Below are 25227 nucleotides of genomic sequence, written 5' to 3'. Positions count from 1 at the left end.
GCCCCACTTTGGTCCCAAAAACCTCATTAAATAGCAGCAGGAGGAAAAAAAGAAAATAAAACCCAGATGCTTTTAATCTTGCTTATTACAGCAAATGTATAAAAAAAATCCCATTACAAAGCAAGCCTAACCAGCCACACCAACCTTGCATCTTAATACAATCAGAAGAGCTTTTAAACCATGCAACTGCCAGCTGAACACCTTATCAGACACCGAACAAGGACCCAAGAATGGACAGCTTTAATCTGAACATCTAGGTAAAGTGACAACACAATGTCTTGGAAGGGTAAGGTGCTGCTACAGAATTCAGCACAAGGCACATCCACGGAGATTGTAACACTCAAAACAAAGCCTAAGGACTGGTTTAAAGAGCAACTAGGAAATTTGTAGAGGCTGGCAGAATCTTAAGAGCCAGTATACTTCTAGAGAAACTGAAGATGTAGCTTTGTATCTTTTGCACAACAGTGGCTTGCAAATGCAAATTAACAAATGTGCAGATATTACAATAGGTCTCTCAAACAGATGCATTTTACTACAAACAAATTTGATGACCACCTTAAGTTGACATGTGACAAAGAATCCCTCTGCCAATCAATATACAGCAGGGAGCTTTAAATATATTCGTACTATAAAATAAATTCAGGGAAAAAAAAAAAAAAACCACTTGATAACAAAATGGAGTATTTAAGACTAAACAGCAATGCACTAATTGCACTTTCCAACAACATAACATACTTGGACAAAAGTAATGGAGCAACTAACTGATGCACTCTCGGGAAATTTAGCAAGTTAGACTATGAATTATAAAATTTAAATATAGATCACTGATACAGATGGTGCCATCTTCCCAGCTGTACAACTCAACTTGCTTCCCCTTACAAAAGTTAAATTTCCATCAAAAATGGGAGCTAAATAAGCCATGAAAATCAGGCTCTCTTGCTTATTTACCCAAATCAAAAATGCTGCAAGTACAAACTGATTCTGCACAGTAAAAAAGGGAAAAATGTTATTGAGCCCATTTAGGCATTAACATAAACCAAGATAATACTGGCTTACTCTGCTAGGCTTTTAATTACACTGCGTTAAATGTAGTGTACAAAGATGGTGTTGCTTACTAGGGGAATACACAGTATCTGTAGAAATGCTTTTAATAAGGCACAGTATACTTGAGGTCATCTATAAGAATTAACTGTACGTAGGCTTACACTGTTCTGTAGGACTCCATAATGTGATCTTTTAAATTACAGGAAACAGGCAGCATTGTGTAGTTATTATGGTTCAGTCCAATACTTCAGTCATGGGAAAAAAAAAAAAAAGTACAGAAATTGGAAAAGGGAAGGAAGAGGTCATAAAAAGCTAAAATTGATACTTAAAACAAATAAAAAAATCTTTCCCTCCCTCTGGTGTCCATGTTGAAAAAGTGGCTTTATAGATATATATAAATATATATATTTGTATATATTTCAAGGAATGATGGAACAGAGTCTAATGGAATTAAGACCCCAGTTGGCAGTTCTGTCCATGAGGAGCAGAACGTCTGTCAAATAACTGCCAAAGCTGGTTTCTAAATGGTGGATTTGGAAAAGGAAACTCTCAAGTGGTGATTTTCCCCAAGGTCATGATTATGAAATTCTATCAAACACTGAATTGCTTCTTCCACAGAGCCCATTTGGATTAATGCCATCTTTCGATCCTTCCTAAAATTGTGTGGGGGAGGGGGGGAAAAAAATGTATAATTAGTTATTTCAGAGAAATTCAAAAAGATGTAAAACCCTAGTTCCTAACAAACCTAGAATATTTGAATACTTAAAGACAACTATGCTCAAGAATATTGAACTCTGTACTTACTGGAAGAACTTGAAACCTTTGACAACAGCAGTTGTACTTGCAAACAATTTCTTCAGGTCTTCTTCCATTACTGAAGGCCTAGTCAAAAATTCAGAAAGATTAAATTTGTTGTGCAATCTTGTAGAAAGCAAGTATATCAGTTTTGACCATTATAGAAATGTATGCATTAGACAGATTAAAAGGATTTCACCTTCCTAGAGCAATTGCTTAAAACAGGAATTTAAATTCTTACAGCACTAGGGACACTCCACAAACCAAAAAACACTACTATACTAAAGGCATTCTTTATTCACAAAAGGAAAAAATGAAAACCAAGTAACCCATGCATGTTGATCTCACATATTAAAGATCAAAAACTATGGACCATATATTCAGCAACCTCCTGAACACACATTTTCTATAGTTTGAATTTACAATCCATCGAACTCCATTAAGACTGACCAAAAACAAAGTTTGACTGTACTTACGGAATATTAGAGAGATGGAGTGTTGCAGAGGGAGGAAAAATGTTCTGAAAGTTTTTGGATCCAGGCTTCTTAAAACGATGAAGAGGTGAATTGCTGAAGTCCTTTGTGAGACCCTGGTCCTCCTGACCTTCTCTAGGTAGCTGCACAGTCTGGTGTTTGGACAAAGTTACTCGAATGGCCTTGCCATGGAGTTTCTGTCCATTAAGGTGACTCATAGCTAGTGAAGTGAAGCACACAAATAAGCATCTGTCCCATAAACCACTCTGTCCAGATTTTCATTGACCAACAAAGGATTTTCACCCATAACCAAATGTAAGAAAACTAAAAGTATAAAAGGACATCAAAAATGGGTTTCTGTGTATAAAATTAAGAACTCTTACCTGGCTTGAAAAGAAAAAAAAAAAAAAAACCGTGAACCATCATGCAAGAATATTTACAATCTCAAAGAATACAACGTATGCAAATAGCATTAGAATAATTAGGAATCAGACTGAACTGCAACTTTGATTTCAAGTATAGAACAGTTCAGAAATCAAAGCTTCCTAAATGCTATTTTAGGGAAAGAGGCTGGCTGTTTATTTCTTCATCTTTTAGGTGTGTATCATGTCCAACAACCATATTGATGGATCACTAAAGTGGAATTAACGAAATTACCAGATGAAAACATCTTACAAGATAGACATGTTCTACTTTACCTTCAAATGGATACATTTGAAAGAGATCTTTTATGAATCCCGATTAAAATCCTTTTCATAAAAAAAATTCTGTTTATTAAACTATTTATAAGCACATCTTACAAAAGGTGCAATATACAGGGAGAGTCAAATTAGCTAACATTTGAATGGCAGAAAATTTATTCACAAAACATACTTCATATGTGCAAGATCATTTACAGGAAATGTGTCAACCTGTTTGTGCCATATATGGTACATGTGTTGAACATGATGGCAAACTACATACATGCGGTACCATTATTGTTAACAATTTTGAGCCATCCTGTAGAAGTTAAAATTGGCAAAAATGCTCTACTAAACCGATCTATAGCAAAAAGGTACCTTGCCAATACACCTCAATTCTCAAATTATAGTAATAACTAAAACAGGCAACGCTGGAGCCAGACTAGACTCTTGTGCATTCATTTTCCAAATGCTTTCCATGAAGAACACCATTTTTACTGGGCAACTTAATTATAACAGAGGCAGGTCTGGCAAAGTTGCCCACTTACACTTAAACAAAAAAAACCCACAAACACCTCATGCCAACACAGAATAGACAAGGTTAGAAAAACTTAAGTTACTTGCTCTGATAAGAGCATCAAGAGGCACAAGTGTGTTAATATGGTATGCCTAGATTACATGAACTAAAACTAGCGAGTTAGAATCTTTTGTCGGCACTCTTGATTTGCAAACTGTCTTAAGCTTTGCTTCAGAAATTAAACATGGGCTTCCAAACTCTAAAATGTACTTCAACCTTGGGCAATATGAAATGTGCATTGCATGAACTGCTGAGTACTGTGCTCAACCAATCTGCATACTGGGTAGACCCATATGAGGACATTTCATTCCAAGTTTAGCGACAAGGACACAAGTAAGGCCATTCTTCCCTAAGTGAGCCAAGCAATTTAAAATACACATCTTGCAATTCTTGCTTAAGCCTACTGAAGGGATTCGTTATATTTAAATGCAATCAGGGTTTAATTAAAAAAAAAAAAAACCACACACACACACACACACACATACCACACAGCCCAATTCATGCGTGTAGCATACCTAGCTGAGCCTGGTTTGCGTCGGCCATCTGCACCAAGGCATTTTCCTTCTTATTAAAGAGGATCTTCACTCTTATGACATCACCATACACACCTTGGCAAAAGAAAAATAAAAATGAGTTACAAAAGGACTGGAGGGGGAAAAAAAAAACACAAAAGCTTAACAGAACTTGAGGCTTTTCAGACAGTCGACAGCATAAACAAAAAAGGTCACAAAAAGGCTTAACTCAGATTAAAAAAAAAAAAAAACTGACCAAAGTATAAAACCTATTCTAACTCAAGTGCTGAAGGCAAACACTGCATTATGCAAAGATTCTCTCCACGCACAGATAACCATCAAAAAAGTTAAAATCATTATGAGGTAAATCAAGGGAGGTGGGGAGAAATTGAGTCAGGGGAAATTGATTTTGCAATCAAGTATTCTGAACTAGTTGAGAATGAAGGGATACCTTAACAGATTAACCCAAAACTCTGGAAATGAAGGGTTTGGAAGGAAAGTTGGTTTTCCAGATTTATAATATTCTAGAATAAAATAATCAGCAGGAAATAAAAAAAAAAAAATCCTCCTCCCAACAATAGTGTAGGATCTGACCCTATTTCATTGCAAAGGAAGTAGGATTCAGAGAGGGGGCCCTACCCACAAAGACCCAAAAATTCATGAAGACTAAAAAGTAGACATGCAAAGCAATGAAACATGCACATTTCAAATTCAAAGCTTTAAAATACAAGAAATTAAACTTTGCAAACTTGAGTGATTAAAAGTTGCAGCATCTCTTAAAACTACATTCCACACTTAGCAATGCAGTTTCATTTCTTTACTCAATTTGGAACAGGATATTCCAACTTGGAACCCACACATGAAGTCCTAAAACCTCAATTCCCATGCACAAACAGCTTTAGTTTCTGAATCCAATATACTGGAAGACAGATGAAAGAAAAATTTAAAAGGGAGTCTCATTTGTAAATGATATGAATATTCCTGTAAAGTTTAATATCACTGTTTAAGTATCAATGATCCAAAAGAAATGCCTTTTTATAAGTGGGGGTGGGGGAAGAAGAGGCAGCACAAAAACCCCCACCCCATGTCAAGATACTCAAACCAATTCCACAAAAACCTATGTGGTTACTTGCATCAGAATTGGCTCATTAAAATTTACTTGTGTACACTTTGTTTATAAAAACAGGTACACTAAAAATCAACTGTTACAACTCTTATTACCTGAAGCAAGTAAACCAAGCAGCATTATCTGTACCATAATTAAAGTCATACTGCTGGTTTATAAACATTGCTTTAGATAGAGAATGCTGCAACTTTAAGTCCACAAATCAAAAACCAAAATAAAAAATTGCACTCAATATACCAAGCTATTAAAAGATGAATTCAAAACTTAAGAATAAAAAAAGATGCTAATGATAACATACCGAAGAGAATAAAGAGGCATTGGGGCGTAACTCTCTTTATAGGACAGCAGAGCAAGGCAGCGGAGGGAGAAGGGACAGGAAAAGATCGGAGGCAGGAGAGTGGAGGTTGAACATATCATCCACAGCGAGGCAGATCCACAGGAAATGGCGAATACGGTGGTTGGATCATGAAGTTTCAAGATGGTTAATATTTTTTATAAGGGAATAAAGGGAGAATGGGTAGGTGGAACAGGGAGGAGAAAAATCCATTTTCATTGGTATTCAAATCCAAACCAATTTGTAGTGTTTGTGTACAGTCATGTTTGCAACAATAGGAAGCAGATGGGGTAGGTGGGTAAATGGGACGTGCAGTCAGTTTGCAGAGAGTATCCAAGTTAAAAAGTTTAATTAAATTAAAAATAAAAAACAGGAAAGGGGGTTGGGGAGGGAGAGAAAGAAAAAAAGGAGGTAAAAACAGGTCAGTATACACAAAGAAATATGAAGTGTTCCAATTTGCAGATTACCTGCCATTAAATGGTTAAAATAAAGACGGTGATTCTCAGCCTATGAGGAACATTTAGGTGTATAAACATGGAATACAGCTAAGACAATATCGCCTTCTATTACAAAGTTATGGGAAAAACTTTACATACATTTTACGACGATTATTCCAATTCCAACTCTCCCAAACCACTAGTAGAACATCTTTTGAACCGACGGATTAAGCCTAAAACTAAACATTGTGCAATGTCCACTATATTCAAGACAACTAAACACGTCTGAAATAAGGATAATATTAGAGCATTATAGGATTCCTAAGTGTCATCTGCATCCAAGGGTTACAAACCTCTCCATGTGGGCAATTTGGTTCAGTATGGGTTAGGAGGGGTTAAAAAAAAAAAAAAGCGATATTGTCTTGAGGAAAAATATAAACAAAAAATGATAATGGATGAAGGACAGAAGAGCTAGACAAAAAAAAAAAAAAAAAACCTAAGTATTTCTACAACTTGGAAACAATCTCAAACAAGACATACAAGTCCAAGTCTAAGAAGTGGTTGGGGAGAGAGGAAAAACCCATACAGCCAAGTCTTGCTACAGACAAGGAAGATATATATAGGACATTAGGAGAAGGGATTCTGGTCATCAATCCATCCCAGCTTCAACTGGCATGAGTTTTGTTTACACTAATAAGATTTAAAATGCAAACTACTCAAGAACACTAGAGATAATAGAAGGTATAAGGAAGGATACCAGGCACACAAAAAAAGAACACATTAAAACACTGGCACCATTACTGTTCATAAGAGAAAGGATTCACTTGGAGATTCATGTGCTTTCTGGTACCCAGTAATACAACTTTTGGGAAAATTGACTAACCTCTGGGTTGAGATTGCTAACCAAAAGAACTGCATGTCCAGTAGCAAGGCCAGCAATGCCCAATCTACTTGCTGCTGCAGCTGCTGCAGCTGCACCAGGGATGCCCAGGGAAGCTAGTGCTCCAGGTACACCAGGCATGGCAAGACCTGAAGAGACAATGAAAACAAAACAAATTACGGAATTATATAGTAAAATTGCTTTTCTCTGAACCACAAAAATGTCCATCACTGTAGTGCACCACCACAAAAAACACCCCCCACACAGTCCCATTATATAAAAAGATCTCATACAGTTAACATTTAACTAACCTGCTGCTTGAGGAATGGTGAATGCAGGTGGGAAACCTGCAGCACCGGCATAGGGGGAGGCAGATATGATGCCAGGGGCACCTATAGAAAGATGAAAAACATTATCTGGAGAAAGTGGAACAAGGAAATGGTTGAAAACCTACAGTATGTAACGTTCAAGTAGTTAAAAATTCAGAAACAGTTTAAATCTCTCAGGAAAGAAATTAGAGCTCTTACAGCTCTGAATAAGGAAACCACCACCTCTGGATATCAGGTCAACATCTGCATCTCGATAGTAGTATGCAGAAATTGTCAACTACTGGAGGGGACTGGATTGGAAGTCTCTGTATTACTCTACAAAATGTAAAACTGTAGAAATCTTTGAAAACCCAAGCTGTAGCACAATTGTCAGGGAACCACTCTTCCACCCCCATAAAGACAAACTGAGGGAGCAGCACTTCTGAAAGAACAAAAAGTGTTTACCTAGTCTGAAAGTGGCTTCTTTGCCAAAGGCAGCAGCCATTGTCTGGTGTTCAATGGAAGGCTGGCTATCACCTGTTGGAAGATCAGGACGTGTGTAATCTCGACTCTTATCATTGTTATACTTCACGTTCAAACTTGTCAACTTGGAGAAATCAATGCGTAAGGTGCAGCAGGCATTGTAGATGTTTTGTCCATCCAGGGACTATAAAAAAAAAATTTCACAAAACTCACAAAAAAGCTAAACCAATTGTACAGTGTTATACAAATATGCACATTTAAAAAAAAAAAAAACCCTCTAGTAACTCACCAATTTAGCATGCTGTGCAGCCAAGGAATCTGCATATTGTAGAAGGGCTTGAAACTGATTATTTTTGGTAAATGTGATAATTTTTAATACTGTTCCAAATTTTGAGAAAATCTGCAGAGGAAATTGGAAATTTACCAACAGGCTCAACTATTGCAAAACTCAACATGTCTCATGCCCACCTTAGGAAAACCCACCTGGTGAAGAACATCCAGTGTCACAGGGTAGAAGAGATTCTCTACAATAATGCGAAGGACAGGGCTCTGACCACCTAATCCAGCAGTATCTAGTGTAGCTTGCATGGCAACATTCCCAGTCTGAACAGCATTTACTGCTTGAAGAGCTGCTTGTGCTCTCTGGTGTAGGTGAAAGATGGGAGGGGGGAGGGAATAAAAAATAAATAAATAAAAAAATATTGAAACGTCATTTATACACTACCCCCACCAGATTTTGAATTTAAAAAAAAAACACACCAACCACATCCCAAAAAGTGGTTTAGATGTCAAGTTTATCTATGCTGCAAAACATTGTAGAGGTTCTACCAAGTTAATACCTTAAAACTGTACAGTGTAGTTTAAAAACCACCTACTAGCATATTCCTTCCTGGTAATTCTATGCTCAACAAAATGAGCTCAATTCAGAAGGATTAACCAGAATCTTATTGCTCTGCCTTGTACAATAAACCGAGTAGGAAGGCAAACCATTTCAGCATTTAAAGTTGGAATGTGTGTAAAACAGACTTGGAGTTTACCATATGAAAGATGACATTACCAATCTAACGAACACTTTCAAACTGACATCACCAGGATTACTGACTAAAATGCACAGCCACACAGAAAACCAAAAACTGCAGATACTCAACCACCTAATACTTAAGATACAAGGGCCTGCTCATGTTGCATGCCTCGCTGCCAGCATCGGGCAGGAGTCAAAATCTAGGATATTGACCCATTTTATTCTCCAAGAGGATGGACTCCAGTTAAAACAAGATCCTGATGCAGTGTCAGGAGATATTCAACCTTAAACTTGTTCTCTACCTAGGATTACAGTTCTACATCTAACCAGACTAACATTGATCTAATCCCACAGCAAAACCTTATGCACCACCCTAGACAAAAGTAAAATAGTTCACAGCAAGTAAACTCAAAACATTCAATGTGCGTGAAAGGAAATCAGTTTCGGTTATGTGTTCATTACAGATACCTCAAGACAGTCCAGATACATTAAAGCACCGGGGAGGGGGAAGGATTTCTGAATCTATCAAAAAAGGTTTGGGAGAGTCCACAAGTAACCAATTATACAAACCTTAATTTTTAGTAATGCTCCATTAACTTAGTTGTGTCTAAATAGTCACCATTTGAGACATTTTGCAGTGATGTACCAAGAAGCTGATCAGATGCTTAAATCCAAGTTCATATCTGGCCTTTCTAAAGAAGTTTGTATAATGACATGTTTTACACCTGCTTAGCAACTTAATCTTGCCATGAATGCCGAGTTTAATTATATACAAGCTTAGTTTGTTACCTAGCAATGAGGTCACCATACACATTACCTTTAGAAGGTTAGTGCCCTTTACAGCATTTCAGTCCATTAGCAAAAGCTTTCTTAGAACAAGATGCAATTGTGTAATTTTTTTATCCTTCAATACATGGGACTTCACATGACCAACTGTCATGCATTATTAGAAAAAAAAAAAATTGCCATAAAAAACTTACTGCCTGATTGGGTGAGTTATCAGTCTTCAGTTCCTTGTGATTAGAGTACTGAATAAATATTGGATGATTCCTCAAAACAGGAGTGACTGAGGCATAGTATGTGACCATAGTCTGTGCTGCTTCTTCAGTGTTCATTTCTATGAAAGCCTGCAATGCAGAGGTTTAAACAAATTTGCTTCTTCTGGCAGACAAACAGTAATAAAATCTACATACAGGTTTGTAAAGTAAGAATAAGTTACTTTAGCAACCACACTAAACCTATTGCAGTGCTTGTATGGGATATTGTTTCTTTATTTCACACTAGTGTTACTAACCTGGTTTTTGCCTTTAAGCATGAGAAGATTAGTAACTTTGCCGAAAGGGAGTCCAAGGGAAATTACTTCTGCCTCATTTACATCATTGGGAAGCTTACGAACGTGAATTACACGAGAAGGCACTCCAGGACTTCGGTTATCACCTTTAAACTTTTTACTGTCGTTGCCATTGGCTAAACAAACAAAATTATACTTAGTATATATCAGGGACGAGCAGAAAATTACCACCTAAAGTAAACAGATACCCACCTGTTGCAGAACTGCTCATGATATAGGGTCCGTTTGAGACACAAAACAGCTCGTCAGATCCCCGCTGCAGAGACAAAAGTATATATTTGTCCCCCCAATTAGCATTCGACTCAAAACTGATATATAAAAACACATCCAAGATGCTAACAAAATATCCTACAGAAAAAAATTAGAAATGCTTAATGCGACAACACCCCACTGTCAGTTGTTAGACTTAAGGTAAATGAGAAAATGGACCGGGAAATAAATGGACTTAATAGACAAGCACCTAATAAAACAATACATGCCTTCCATAGCTTAGGTTTTTCCAGAATGCTTACCATCTGAGGGCCATGCACATGGGACCAACTCAAAGCATGCAAGTCTTTGGAATTGTGTGTGGGTCAAGTTGGGTGCTGGAGAAACTATTTATGGTAAACTTGCCATTTAACCTCTGTAACAAAGGATCTTGTACATAGTTATCAGATGGCAACTTGGATGCCAAAACTGCTCCAGACTAAACTTCGGTTTTATTCAGTTTAAAAAAAAAATAAATAAATAAAAAATGTCCATATTACTCTCAGGGTTACAGGGAGAGAAAGCGCTTAAGGCTGGCAATTACCAATTATATTTCAAGCACTAACCAACACACTGCAACTGGCCCTGAACCATCAATTTTATTCACTACTATAATGCAGTCTGTACTTGATTTTTTAGTAATTTTTGGTTTGGCAGAAAGCAAAGCTAAAGGAACAAGGACTGACTGCCAAGGAAAATAGGTATGCTACAACACAATGCCAAAATACAGCAAGGGTGTGAAGGTCCCCAGTATTATAAAAGCAGAGCCGACAGTGAACTTGTAGAGTCTTAACATCAGTTTAAGAATCCAGAAAAGTAATTTGAAAACATCAAATCACCAATGTAAACGGTTATTAACATACTGCATTATAGGACTTCCGAAATCCATGTATGATGAATGCTGAAAAGTTTGGGCACAGGTTTTGCAAAACTTGTCAATTGTAAATAGTGTTTAGAATTAAAATGCTTAAAAAACACTGAGGAACTACAGGATCTGACATGGTACTTTATGCATCAGTTTATGATTTAGCAAAATACACTAAAATTTGATAATGCATTAAATTTGGGGGGAGAAGAGAGAGAGAGAATCAAATTATGCATGTATGAATCAATGGCCCAAATTAGAATAGCCCCTGCTTGGTCTCTGACCTTTTTTAAAAAAAAAAAAAAATGGAAACTAGCACTGCCTGCCTGGAATTTGCCCAACATGTTAAAGAAAAATGCCATGATAATCTACAAATTTAGAAACTGAGCAAGACCTCTTCATACTACAGCAATTCTTTTTCCTCAAGTCACTCAAGTACAGTTATCCAAAACATTTAAAAAAAAATGGGTACAAGCTGTATACCCCTACCATATATTAAATGGAGATGTATTGTAGCTACAGACTCAATTGGACATGCAGGAGTAGTGCACATGCAAGGACTACTCAAATAAAGGTCAAGATAGAATGGTTCCAAAAACTGTAGCAGACATGCAGTTTTTAGCCATCGCTAAGTGTTTAAACTTACTGGGTTAAAATTTGTTTTTGAAAGAAAGTGGAGTGACAAAGGCAGAATATAATCTGATGTGCAAATCTGATCTGGTAGCTAAAAGGAAACAAGTATACAGTTCAATAAATAGCCATGTTAAAAAAAAAAAAGTTGTGGTTGCTATAACATTGTATTCTATCAATTGAGTACCCTGTTGAAACATTATAGCATGAATAAATAAATCCTAGAAATGCAAACATCTGCAGAACTCAGATTTTACAATAAAACAAACAAAAAAACCCACCCAACCGCACACACCTTTTGAACTAACCCTGTCAAAATGGGAGGGAATACAAAAATTCCAGAAAAAACCCCCATACTAAAAGCAGATAAAGCCCATAAGCAATTACCACATGACTAGCATGTGCTAGCCTGTCTTCCGCATCCTATCATATGCAGAAAATTAAATCTGCACCAACTCCAGGATAACAGGAGAAAGGAATGCACATTCTCTGCTAGCCACCTAACCAGAGTTTCCAAGGCAACAGGCAAAGACAGAAATGCACTTTACACACAACTTTCTGCTATACAAACTGTCATACGTGATGTAGGTCACAAAAGGTTCCGACACCCCAGTCAAATGGTGTTTCACTCCAAGTAGAAGTTTACTATATTCTAGTATTTCAAACTTCAAATGCAACAGCACAAACTCTTGAGGCATCAGTTTCATTAAAGAAAAAAAAAAACACCACATTCCAGTATGAAAGCAGTTACAGGGGGAGGATTTAAGGCAGATATGATCAGAATGTTTCTAGTTGGCCACAAGCTCCATTTTAAGCACCCTATATTGGTCTTGAAACAAATGTAGTCAAATCATTATGAAAGTCTTTAAACACTTGTAGTCTGGAAGTTTTGTAGTCAGATCATTAGTTAACCTTCCATTTAGACTGGAATCAAGGCAAGACGAGGGAGATTGGGATGAGGTTGAAGAACTATAGGTAAACTTAATATGCAAAGGGAAATTAACACATTGCTACAGAACAACCTGCAAAATAATGTAGCCAATAACTGTAGTCTAGAATGCAAAAATATTAAGAATTTGGTACTTCATATCCTTTTAACTTTAAAAGTGCTGGAGAATGAAAAATACATTTGGACAAAATTTGGAAACTCCTTCTCAATGGTAAAGCATTAATGAGAGAAAAGGATTCGAAAAATACAGGACTTGAATTTAGCTGGAGGATCATCTTGATAATATGCACTTCTGTAAGCACTGCTTTCCAGATAATGTTTCATCCATACAAGGACCAAAAAAAAAAAGCCACACCACTCAAAATGCAGGTATCAAGCAAACAAATGTGACCAAGTGACTTTTTGAAGAACCAGATTTGAAGTCTTGGTGGAGAAGACTTAAAGCACTAGATGAAACAGAAAAATGTCAAAACACACGGTAAGAAATCAGGTAGGCCATGACAATTCATCACAAACCTTACACTGAAAAATAACCCTAAACCAATAATATATCACCTATTTCTGTTTAAACATATGGGGAAGAGAAAAGTCCATGTAACAATTTATAGAAGCCAGAATTAAATTATGGATGGTTCAAGGGTAGAGTCATGGCTGTGAGGTTGGATATTTCATTAACAATCCAAAAAAAAAAAAAAAATCACACTTGACTATGCAGAGGAATGAATTATTTGGATTTGAGACATTCAACCCTAACTTGGTGCTGTGAAAAATGTTTTGTGCTCTCAAACATGTGCTGTATGCAATACGACCCAATAATTGAGTTAAGAATTAAGGGGGAAATTCCAATGGCAACTCTTTGCTTTTTAACCAACCCCCCCTTAGCTGCAATTCATCCCATACCCACCCAACATTTGCACAAGCCACATATACTGCTTAATGTAGAATTAGGATATGAAGAGTTAAAATTTCTGTATGTTAATATCCAAACCTTTGCATCCATCTTAGGTCAGTAATTCAGTTTAAGTGTTTCCTAAGACTTATTTAATGCATCTTTTGTATAGGTTTAAAAAGTTGCAAGATACAGTAAAATACAAAAGGGTTAACAGGATTTAAGACAGTACAGCTACAAAGATAGGTGAAGCACCATTCATTTAATCTATGCAGCACTCGTTGCCAAAGCAGTTCGATTTTACATTTACATCAATTACAGATCAATATTAAGTTAAAGAACAGTCCATTAATATGTATAAAAACATCAAATTGATCTGTTAAGTTTTTGCAATTAAATTGTAAGAAAGGGTCATGTTCTCTTAAAGCATCACTCCATAGGAATTTCAGGATACAATCACAAGAAAAACCAAAACGTAAAAGGCCATTATACAATCTGAGAACAAACCACCACCACCCTATGACAGAATAATCTGATGTGGAATGGCATTAACCACACAAGTATATAGCAACAAGACAGAAAACAAAATGCCTACCTTTGTACCAACTGTAATATCGTGGACACTGCTGAAAAGAAAAAGAAGGCAAGGTTAGAAAGCAGTAAAGTAGAAATTTTAAAAAGCAGGAGACTAGATGTATGGATAAGCAATTAGGTAAAGTGCAAGAAATACAGCTGCTAGGAAGCTTCTTTGCTGGTGTGCAACAAGAAACTGCAAAGAATGTTAGAGCAAAAGTCTTCGGGTAACCAGACAAGTTTTTTCAAATGCAATGTGAACCCCAAAACTGGATTTTGAAAATTTTAAAAACAAAGACAGCAAAAATCCCATAAACACCTTGGGTTTTAACTAGAAAAAGCTATTTGACAATTGTATTAAATAGCAGAAAGTTAGTTTTCAAAAAGGACACTCGTGGCAAGGGACTTCAAATGTCTAGTTTAGTACAGTATTCTCCAGACACTAATCTAATAGCCGTCTAAAAAAAAAATACAAACCCAATTTTGAGATCCCAGTTCACCTAAAACATGTTCATTTCTGAGGAGGCAGAATCAATAAAGTACCCAAGAGAAAAATGCACACTAACAAAAAGTTAATGTAATCTGCACGAATTCTCCATAATGTAATATTTTAAGTATTGGAAATAAGTTTCCAAATAAGGTGTCAAGAACCAAAAAAAAGAACGTGCAAGTGGCAGAGTCTATGGCATCTTCATAGTCAATTTATGATCACAAAATCAAGTCATTCTGATAAAGCTGAAAGGACCAATAGTTAAAACTGCATCACCCAACTGGTTCTTTACAGTCTAATGCAGGAAGAACCTGGCACCATCAATTTCCTCAGCAACTTAAATCCACACAGCACAACAACATTTATATAGCACATTTTCATACAAAAAACAAAAAGAAAAAAAAAAAAAGTAGCTCAAAGTGCCTTACAAAATAGAAAAATAGAAGACAATAAAAAAATAAGTCAACATTAAAACATAGAATAAAGGTCCAATGGCCAGAAAAAAAAAAAATTTGCAGGAATTCCAGACCAAGAGACTGCTCAGTCCCCTCTGGGCAATCTACCTAACAAATGAAATAGTCCTTTTTGGATTTAGGGTTCTCATGGAAGGACTTGATGGTCACGTAGACTTCTGGCTTTCAGTCCAGAAATGTTGGAGCATCATGATGCTTGAGTACAAACATACAATGTGTGACAGAAGTAGAGGTTAATAGCCACTGTAATTTGCCCCGTTAGGTCTTTAATGTACTCAATACCCGACATCTGGTTGCTACAACACTCATACCCTTTAATTCACTGCAACCCATTCAAGGTATGTTTCAAACAGATCAAGCTGCAAAGAGAATTTTGCAGACCAACTGGTCAAACTAGAATGTACTGTAGAGCTAGTGTAGGATCAGTACTAAATTTTCACTTTGATATCAATACCATCTTTCAGACCTCAGAATCAAAATGGTTCCAAACCAAGTAACAACTCAAAACAGCCAATCTTGCTTCAGGTGTGCCTGGAGTGCCGTGCCATAGCACTACTTTAACAGATCTACATTAGAGATCTCTAAAGCCATAATGTCCAAATTGCAATGAAGCCAGTGGGGTAGAAACTGTACCATTTAAAAAAAATTTTTGGGTTGTTCAGCACCAGAAACCAACCTTAACTGAAGCATTCATAAAATCAACTGGTGTTGCAATAGAACAGCTTGACAAGGGAAAGCATACTTCAAATGGCAGTTCACAGGATAATCTGCCATTTTTATAAACATGGTAGGACATTTTAAACTACAGCACCTCACATGCATTTAAGCTTAACCTAAATGACTCCATTTTCCTTAAGCATTTTAAAACCAGGTGCTAAACACTGAGTGTGAACACTAAGACAATGCCTCGCTGGGTGTTTTAATGCATGGAGTACATACAATTTGTCACATTCATTAAACCTACTTGGCTCTACAGTCCCAACACTAAATATAGCAAAAACATTAAAATGCATACAGCCAAGAAAAGCAAAATTAAATATGCAAGAAAAATTAACAGCAGGCCTTGTGGTGCAATAGTTTAACCTATTCACACTTAACTTTCCCGAAATCATCAAGTCTAGACTCAATGGACAAAGAACTCTCATTTTCTCTTGAACCCTGTGCCCCCACCCTAAACCCCTTTTAATATGCATTTCATACACACACAAACAGTAACGAAGGAGATAGTAGCTCAATGTCACATGCCATAACTGACACTCCACTCACTTCTTAAAGCGGTTTAGATGTCACAGCTTAACTGAGTGGACAGTTGTATGTGGACAGAAAATGCGTTTTTTTAATTTCCACTTGTTAAAACGCCACCCCCCTTTTTTTTTTTTATTACCAACCCAAAACACTGTTTAATCAGATACCAGCATGGGTACAACCTCATTTAAATATGAGGAAGGGCTGTTCGATTGTGACACATATCAATACAAGCGTAAAACAGATGTATTTTGTTTAGGATTCAAATTCTCACATGCAGGTTGTAGCCCTCACTTTATGCGAACGCAATTTATTCAGAGAAGTTTATAATTTACTGTTCTAAATAGAACATATTCTGCATTACACCTTTACTTTTAAAATGTAATTTCCTTTACCCAAACACTATCAGTTTTAAAACCTGAAAGAGGAAAAAAAAAAAAAAAAAAGTGTCTAATTGACACCAAACTTTTGGTAACAAGATTCATACAACCACCACACTTGCAGCCATTCGTGTGAAACTCTGCCTTAACAGCAAGCAGCGGCTCTGGCAAGACTTGAAACTTAAGAGTTATTTCCCAAAACAAGAGGGTTGTGCACACCACACACAAAAAAAAAAAAAAAAAAGCCAAAATGTGCAACTTCTTGGTGTTTGGTTTTAACCTAAAGCAGTTAAAAGCCAAGACATTCTATAACAAACGTAACCAAAAATATTTATTTAAATATACAGTCGAATCACCAACTTGGTACGAAGTCCATAGTGGGAACATCTGGCAAGTAATAAATGAAAAACACCCACACCCTGGAAAGTGTGGGGGGTTTTGGGGGAGTTCAGCATTAATCTAAGCTATCAAGGACAACAGATGTTAGGAGGCATGGTATTTTAAAAATACATTTATTAACTAGTACTTTGGACCTGCAATAGTCACTAAAACGTCAAGGTTGTATTAAAGCATGGAGAAAAAAAAAAAACCCATCTTGCAGAACTGAAATTCCTTTAAACATTTTATAGATTAACACAAAACATCCCTGCCACTCTGTTGGAGGCTTGAGAACAGGATATGGACAAAACTCAAAAATCCCAAAGCAAAATCGCCACATCCTGTTACAGAACACAGGAAGTACTCTAAGTGAGGAACAACCACTCAATTACTACTATAATTCACAGAAAAAAAAAAAAAAAAAGTCTGGAGACATTACCATACTTGGAAAAGGAATCTAAAGCACTTGAGGCCATTTTGACTACTACAAGGAAGTTTATATATATATAAACTATAGTTATATATATAAAAAGCCCACTAAAAAGGCAGCAACTTACAGCAATAACCAGGAATAAAATGTGCTAAAAATAAACTCAAACAGCAAAAAAAAAAAAAAAAAAAATAGATATTTACTAGCAGTGATTTAGACAAACTTAAGATATCCCTAAAGTGAAGACTTGCTATAGAGACTCACAATTAACCAAAATGTCTCCACTCTACAATGGTAGCACAGTTTGTATTTAACAAAGCTACACAATATTTGTCAAATCTTAAGTTTATGCATCTCAACACCAAGAAATCATTCAGCTACAAACTAGAAATAAACACTCCATTGCCTGTGTCTACAAGATATTAAATTGGTTTAAGACCAAGCAGAATACTGTGCTTGTACAAGCCTACCAAGTGCAAAAAATACAATTTGCTCAATGTTAATTTTACTATAAGTTGATATTAAAGTTGACAAAATAAGACATCAGGCCAACGCTTGATTTCTTAACCCTTTTTAGTCAAATCCTGCCAACTGAAGCTTGTCCCACACTTAAGCGCTGGCCTGACATCTTAGCTTCAGGTGGCAGGAACTGACTAAAAAGGGAAAGCAGCAAGCATAAATTTTATTGGCTAATAAAGTATAAAATAGTCTTGACTATTTTTAATGAATGCCTCCTACAATATTAAACAATGGCATAATACTTAAATTTGCAGCATTAAACAAGTGTTTTTTGGCTTTTATAAAATGACTTCTATTGCTGGCTAAAAAGGTACATTTAAGGGACAGAATCACGAAAACCCATTCAGTCTGGTACAATGACAGGATTACACTTTCTTCAAAAGTATTTGAACCTGAACAATTTACTTTGCTTTGTAATACACCTGTGTATTAGGAGCCATTATAAAACAATGTATTCTGCATTATCCAATCATGTTGCAGTGGAACAGCTTACTCTCTAGTACTACTGAGTAAATGGAACAAACCAAGCATATCACACAGACAAAATTTTAATTCTATTATGCATATCTATGGATGTGTAACAAATTTAACAGAGACAGCTCCAAATTCAGAATTGGAAAACCTAAAACACTGAAGTTCTAAGAGACATTGGTAAGAAAACTGTACATCCTTTACCAATTATGCAAACGTCTGGCCCATGGATACCAAAGAAAACATGAGCTACTAAGAGGTTTTGGGTATCATGCCATACAATATACAACACTCAAATTACCTGGCAGACCTGAAACGGAGTAGTCATTTATTCCACTATTTAAATATTTATTTAGGTCAGTACTAATACAATTTCCCAGCTTGGAATCATTCAGCCAGACAAAACCCCTCATACCAGATGACTCAGCCTAAAGGTGAGATCACATCTGGTCACCTAAAGAAACCTTCGCAACTTCATGGTCTACAATAAAGTACATAGGATAAGGATATGGAAATAAGAAACTTACTCTATTTCAGCAGTGTAACTGGATCCCATAGGATACAAATCAGTCTCTAGACGGCTGCAAAACAAAACATAAAATACGGATTGTCATTAGCTTACTTCGTTGCCCGTCTGTGACGTCGATTTGTCTTTCACAATACTACGTTCACAGCAGTAACAAACCCAAGCATCAGCAACCCTGCTTTGATCGTTTGAAGATCTCGAAAAACAGGCGGGGGTGTGATGGTGGTCATCTCATTAACTTAATGTTGAGCTGGGAACAAAAACACCAACTCGGAAAGAGTTCTACTCACTCCCTACCCCAAATGGGTGGTTAACAGATAAATCAATATTCGACTAGCATGTATGACTCAACTTAAATAGAAATAAAACTCCCGTGCTAAAAAAAAAAAAAAAAAAAGGCAAAAAAAAGTGAAAAAACGAGAAAGGTACCAAAGCCAGCTAAACTGGCGTACGGAGAACAAGCGTATCGGATTCAAGCCCATTCCCCACCCCCTCGCTACCTGGAGACTGGACACACCCCATAACAACGCGGAAGAGAAGGAGGGGGGAGGAAAATCCGCACAAGAATTCACTTCTCACGAAACCAATTCAACTCATGTTACAGATTAAAAACGTAGCCGTCTCGCGGACGGCGGAAAAGGGCGAAAGAGAAATACCGTTTAAGAAACCAACGTCAAGAAGCCCAACTGCATCGCTTGCGTGACAGATCCAGACTGGAAAAAGTGTGAAATGTGAAACGCAGAAAAGGAAGGGAGGTGAATGCCACACGATATTTAAATTCTGAACGAAATCGAACATTCGAAGTACGTAGTGGTGACTCACAGGTTGTGCTGGGGCATGCTGAAAATATTTTTCGGCCATCTCTAGAGGAAAAGTGAATAAAGCCGCGCTCAAATCATCGGTTAGACACGAAGAAGCGGAAAGCAACTTCCTCCTGCCCATCCCCCTACACTTACCTGTCTGATCTTTAACCCCAGTAACATTTCACGACCGTAAACGCAAAAATCTCACGAAAACACATACACAAATTCAACTTTCAGTTACTTGCCAGAAGCAAAAAAAGACTAACCCTCGATTTGTAGCTTGCGTAACTCCGCGCTCAACTACACTGGCAAATGTAAGACGCGACTCCTCTCAGTCCCACGAGTGCGCGAGTCTTCGGACGAAACGATGCCGTTTAGACAGTAACTAAGTGGCAAGAATCCAAAAAAAAAGTTGTGAAAAAATATTCCGCTTATCTTCCTTTTCACACTCCACGGTGCTGTTTAAGATTTTTCAAACCGGGTATCTACTTTAAGCTAGGCGCTTCAGCTTTGAGTAGCGTAAGCCAGTAAACCTCTCTTTTTCATTACTTTGAAAAACTCTTTCATGTCTGAACTTCGCCACGTCCACTATACTTCTTATGCTATCAACACGTGTCCGCTTACGTGGTGAAAAACTTAAGACTCTGCCTAAAACGCTTTTCCGTTACTCGGAAAATAGTTTTTTAAAAAATAAAACCCCACAACAGAAAATAAACGAAGACCAAACATACCCGTCCATTGCACAATACAGAAGTGCAGGCTAAGAGCAACGACACTGCTGCTTGGCTAGGTTATCTTATACCTCTACAAAATGGCGGCGAACAACCGAGACGCGGTTTGATTGGCTCGACGCCCAGCGGGCTCAGTCGGCAGGCGTGGCTAAGTATAGGAACCCTTAGGACCGGTTGGCTACAATTTCCGTCGATCTAAAAGAGGCCGACGGAAAAAATGAAATGAAGCATTCGAGTGGATCGCCTGAGAGTCACTCACGCGGGGTTTCTTTTTTGCGCATAGTTGAATTTGATTGGCTAAGGCTTCGTTTTTTTTCCACGGTTGACTGAGAGCGCTGAGTTTTGCCAGTTAGTTGCGCAAAGTTCTGAAGGCGTCAGGGCGAAGAGGAAGAAGTTTCACGAGCTTATCGACCGGTTTATGGATGCGCAGTTCGCGGGAGATGAACTTTGAGGAGCGGGAAGTAAATGCATAATTAGAACTTCACCGATTGTTGCAATTTAAATTCGACGAGGCAGCGCTGTTACCAGATGAACAATGAAACATTTAGAGCGAATATTTTTTAGGTAGTGAAACACAGTTTTGATTGACCGAAATACGATATCAGTATGAACATTATCTGGTTATGTTCTCATCAAATGAACTGCTTACATTGTGTTAAAAAGAATTACTTCTGGATTGTTTGAAACCGCTTCAGTTATTTAACCCGTCACCTCTTCGCTGCAATGAGAAACCCCCCACATTTGACATTCCGTTCGACGTGTTTGACGTCTAGTTATGCAATCTAATTTTGTCTCCTGAAAACCTCTAATTTTTAAGCCATTTACCAAATATTTGTACCATATTTATGCAAGAAATTATACCCTTATGATTAAGAGTAAACCAACAGGTGTCTTCAGAATGATCAGAAGGACTTTGAAGTTGTGCATCAACCGACCCACAGGGGTTCACCCCCTAATGGAACAGGATGGATCAAAAATACTCTAAAATTTCCCCTAAAAATGGGGATCGGTATTATAGCCAAGCATGTAAGGGGGCGTTTTAAGCCATTTCGAGGTTGCTGATCACTGATGATACTATTTTGATTCTGTATTTTTTAACGTTTCTCCTACCCTCTTAAGAGCAACTTCCAGGAGGTTGCAAATGACAAGTTTCAAACATAAGGGGTAGTTCAAGACTATTTCAAGGTCAGTGATTAATAATATCAGGTTGTTTTTGATGTTGATCCTTTACTGGGAATCTAGCCCTCATAACAGAATAAGATGCAGAGGGCAGAAAGATATGGAAGAAGATGATTCACTGTGGCAACCCCTAACAGGAGCATCTAAAAGAAGAAAAAGACTGGGGATCTAGCCCACTATGGACTTCAATCAGTGGGTGAAAACTGACACAGTTCTGTTACAATCAAACATATATAGGCTTTAAACATTTAAATTGAAGCACACTTTTGAATATTTCAAATATTTGATACAACTTCTTCTTTCAGCTGCTCCCGTTAGGGGTTGCCACAGTGGATCATCTTCTTCCATATCTTTCTGTCCTCTATCTTGCTCTGTTACACCCATCACCTGCATGTCCTCTTTCACTATATCCATAACTATTTTTGTTTATTATGTATTCCTGCCTCATGAGAAAGAAATAATTACATTTCTTATCTTTTTCTTCTTTTGGCTGCTCCCTTTAGGGATTGCCAGAGCAGATCATCTTGTTTTGTATCTTCCTGTCCTCTACATCTTGCTCTGTCACACCCATCACCTGCATGCCCTCTCTCACCACATCCATGATTACATTTCTTATCAACACCTCAAATTAGGGCAGCTCATACTAATTCAGACAGTTTACTTTTAGATCCTTTAAGATGAAACATTCCACTATCCTCTTTAATAAAACCCCTGTGTGCGTCCAGGTGTCAGTGTGTGTGTCTTCTGGTGAAGTGCGCATGCGCGGGGCCACACGGCACGTGTTCAGTCTCTTCCTTTGCATTCCTGTGTGTGCAGAGAGAGAGAGGCACACACTCAGGTGCGTGCGCATGAGAGACAGACACACACACACAGGCATGCACAAGACAGACAGACAGACAGACACACACACAGGTGCGCGTGAGACACACACAGGCGCACGTGAGACAGACACATACACACAGGTGAGTGCGCGCGACAGACAGACACACACACAGGCGCGCGCGCGAGAGAGGCAGACAGACACACAGGCGCGCGCGAGAGAGAGGCAGACAGACACACACACAGGCGAGAGACACACACACAGACACAGAGGCGCGCGCTTAAGAGAGACACACACACACAGGCGCGTGTGTGCATTGTTGCAATGTTACTTTTTTTGGTTGTTTATTACATTACAGATTTTTCAAATGTTCATTTTTTTCCCTGTGCTTAAAACCCATTAAAAAAAAGTGTTTTTAGCAAGCGGGTAGTAAGGCTATAGCACGAACTCTTGCAGTGTTAGTTTTCTCTGTTGTTCAAGGTTTTCTTAGTGTCATTCAGTGTTTTTACATTTAGTTTACTATTACGCTGTGCATTCTATGGTTTAATTAACTATATTTGTGCTTAAAAACATAAAAAAATATATATTTACATACAGTTCATACGGTCTGGAACGGATTAATTGTATTTACATACAATCCTGTGGGGGAAATTACTCTTCGTTTCATGACCAAATCGGGTTACGACCAGAGTTTTGGAACGAATTATGGTTGTGAACCGAGGTTCCACTGTATTACTGTCAGACAAAACTACAGGCATTTTATGGAAATACAAACCAGTATTACTGAGAGAGAAAATTAAAGGCACACAATACAGTCATGCATATCACAGCCACATACAAGGCCCCTTGCCATTTAATATAGACTGTTCCTACTAATGTTTATGCACTACTGTTCTAGAGCCCGTTATTGTAATGGGCTTAATGTCTAGTAATCTAGAATTTCTTTTAAAATGTACTGTACTAGTCAAGAGTTACTTTTTCATGTAAAATTAATTTGTTTGTTATGTTATAAGCAACTCCAAAGCCGCCACATTAAGTACTGGCCAATAAAAAGTCATTTTAGTACCTGTTAAATTAATTTAAAAATATGATCAAGGCATTACTGGTGTTTCTAATGGCCATCACTGCTTTACATGAGTGATTTTTACAATGTAAAAATAAATCTTGCATGTGTGAAAAATAATAAAAAATTGCTAACTATACGCAAAATAATCACTACCTTAATTAATAAAAATGGGTTTTACCCTTTTTATTGATTATTTAATTCTAATTCAATAAAAAAGTTAAGAATCATGTTAATTTATTATTTTTCTTAAAATGTAAACATTTCTTATAACTTATTCTAAGTAAAAAAAAACTATACTGTGAATTGAACACATTTAAGTTAAGTTAAGTTTAATGACACGGCCCTTCCTCTCACATCGATTTCTTGGTCTTTGCAACAACGCATTCAGCTGTAACGCTTATCCATAATAAGAGCTATTTTACTACGAATGTGTAAGTATAAAGCATATTAATTCTGTAATGAATAACTAGTATTTCATTTCATATAGTTACAGACGTAAGCATTTGTTGTTTTCATGAAACCTTTCCCTTCATGTGAGAAACATGGCGGGCAAGGTAGCGTCTTTCTAACAACTTACCTCGTTGGTTCGCTTTAAAAAGCAAGCACATTTCTAGGATAGTTATGTATGTTTGTATGTTTTTTTTTTTTATCGTTTAAAACTTTTATTTTACACAGAAAAAGAAAATGACACTTTGAAATAAGTTTGAGAATGATATGGCGTTTGTCCTAAACATCATCCTGTAAACAACATAAAAAGACGTTTGTCTAACCGTCATGGCATTGTTTGACCTCTTATTTAATTAGTGTTCTACATAGGCCATGCATTTTCTGGTTAATTTATAACACTGTGATTTATTTAGGGATGTTTGATTTCTTATGTCCTATTTTATTTCAGGATTTTTGCTATCGCATACTGAAAAGTAGTGAAAAGGCGCCATTCATTTAAGAGGATATGTTGGCGTAAATGCAGGACGTGTTTGAAGAGCGGCACCTGCCGCAGGATTTCACTCTTTCACTCTTTCACTCTCTGTTTCCTTCCCGTTTACCACTCATTCCTGGGACATTATTTGATTGAGATATACTTTTTGAAGAAAGTTTAAAAAAAGAAAAGAAAATTTTCATTGACATTCGTAGTAAAACTTATTTATTTTAGGTAAATTTGTGTAAATTAATAAGTTTACTCAATTGTGCAGTATATTAAATCTACTCAAAAATATTGCTTGTAATTTGTTGCCTTATTCTTTTAAGTAATTTTAACGCATTATTTTTTACAGTGTAGTTTATTATTGATATGTGAATGAAAAGCTCCATTTTCAGCATACCTTTCTTCAATGTTTAAATAGTCAGCTCCTTTAGCTTGTATTTTATCAGTCATGTACAGTGCCCTCCATAATGCTTGGGATAAAGACACATTTTTCCTTGATTTCCCCTTCTGCTCCACACGGACCCGTATTTGATGTGCATATTGCAGACTTTTCATTTAAGGGTATTTGCAGAAATTTTAGTCACCCCACTTTTTCTACACAGTCTCCCCATTTCG

The 25227-nt window shown here is 37.0% G+C and overlaps 1 protein-coding gene and 1 long non-coding RNA gene across 4 annotated transcripts; one reads left to right on the top strand and one right to left on the bottom strand.

Annotated features, from left to right (window-relative positions):
- Window positions 1-1052: 1052 nt before the first annotated feature.
- On the bottom strand, window positions 1053-20707 carry LOC120537876 (polypyrimidine tract-binding protein 1-like). 3 transcript variants are annotated; one of them, XM_039767123.1, is made up of 16 exons: window positions 20623-20707; window positions 19090-19143; window positions 14199-14229; window positions 10214-10277; window positions 9965-10137; window positions 9651-9797; window positions 8133-8291; window positions 7939-8049; window positions 7632-7833; window positions 7170-7250; window positions 6862-7007; window positions 5506-5539; window positions 4085-4177; window positions 2316-2532; window positions 1849-1926; window positions 1053-1697 (listed from the first exon to the last, which is right to left on the bottom strand). In XM_039767123.1, exons 1-16 carry the CDS (start codon window positions 20628-20630, stop codon window positions 1565-1567), a joined length of 1731 nt encoding a protein of 576 aa, XP_039623057.1. In that variant the 5' UTR covers window positions 20631-20707; the 3' UTR covers window positions 1053-1564. The 3 variants fall into 3 exon arrangements, with proteins under 3 accessions (XP_039623057.1, XP_039623058.1, XP_039623059.1); XM_039767124.1 differs by having other exon boundaries at window positions 14199-14226; XM_039767125.1 differs by lacking the exons at window positions 14199-14229; window positions 20623-20707 and having other exon boundaries at window positions 19090-19130.
- Window positions 20708-20955: 248 nt separating this feature from the next.
- Window positions 20956-24784, top strand: LOC120536303. Its single transcript, XR_005635100.1, has 2 exons — window positions 20956-21807; window positions 24583-24784. It is a non-coding gene; the product is annotated as an uncharacterized LOC120536303 (long non-coding RNA).
- The last annotated feature ends 443 nt before the right edge of the window (window positions 24785-25227 follow it).

The sequence above is a fragment of the Polypterus senegalus genome, chromosome 10, assembly GCF_016835505.1.
Source record: "Polypterus senegalus isolate Bchr_013 chromosome 10, ASM1683550v1, whole genome shotgun sequence".
In the NCBI taxonomy this organism is placed as follows: Eukaryota; Metazoa; Chordata; class Cladistia; order Polypteriformes; family Polypteridae; genus Polypterus; species Polypterus senegalus.
Note: the sequence above shows the minus strand (reverse complement) of the source record. Positions and strands in the feature narration are given on the sequence as shown.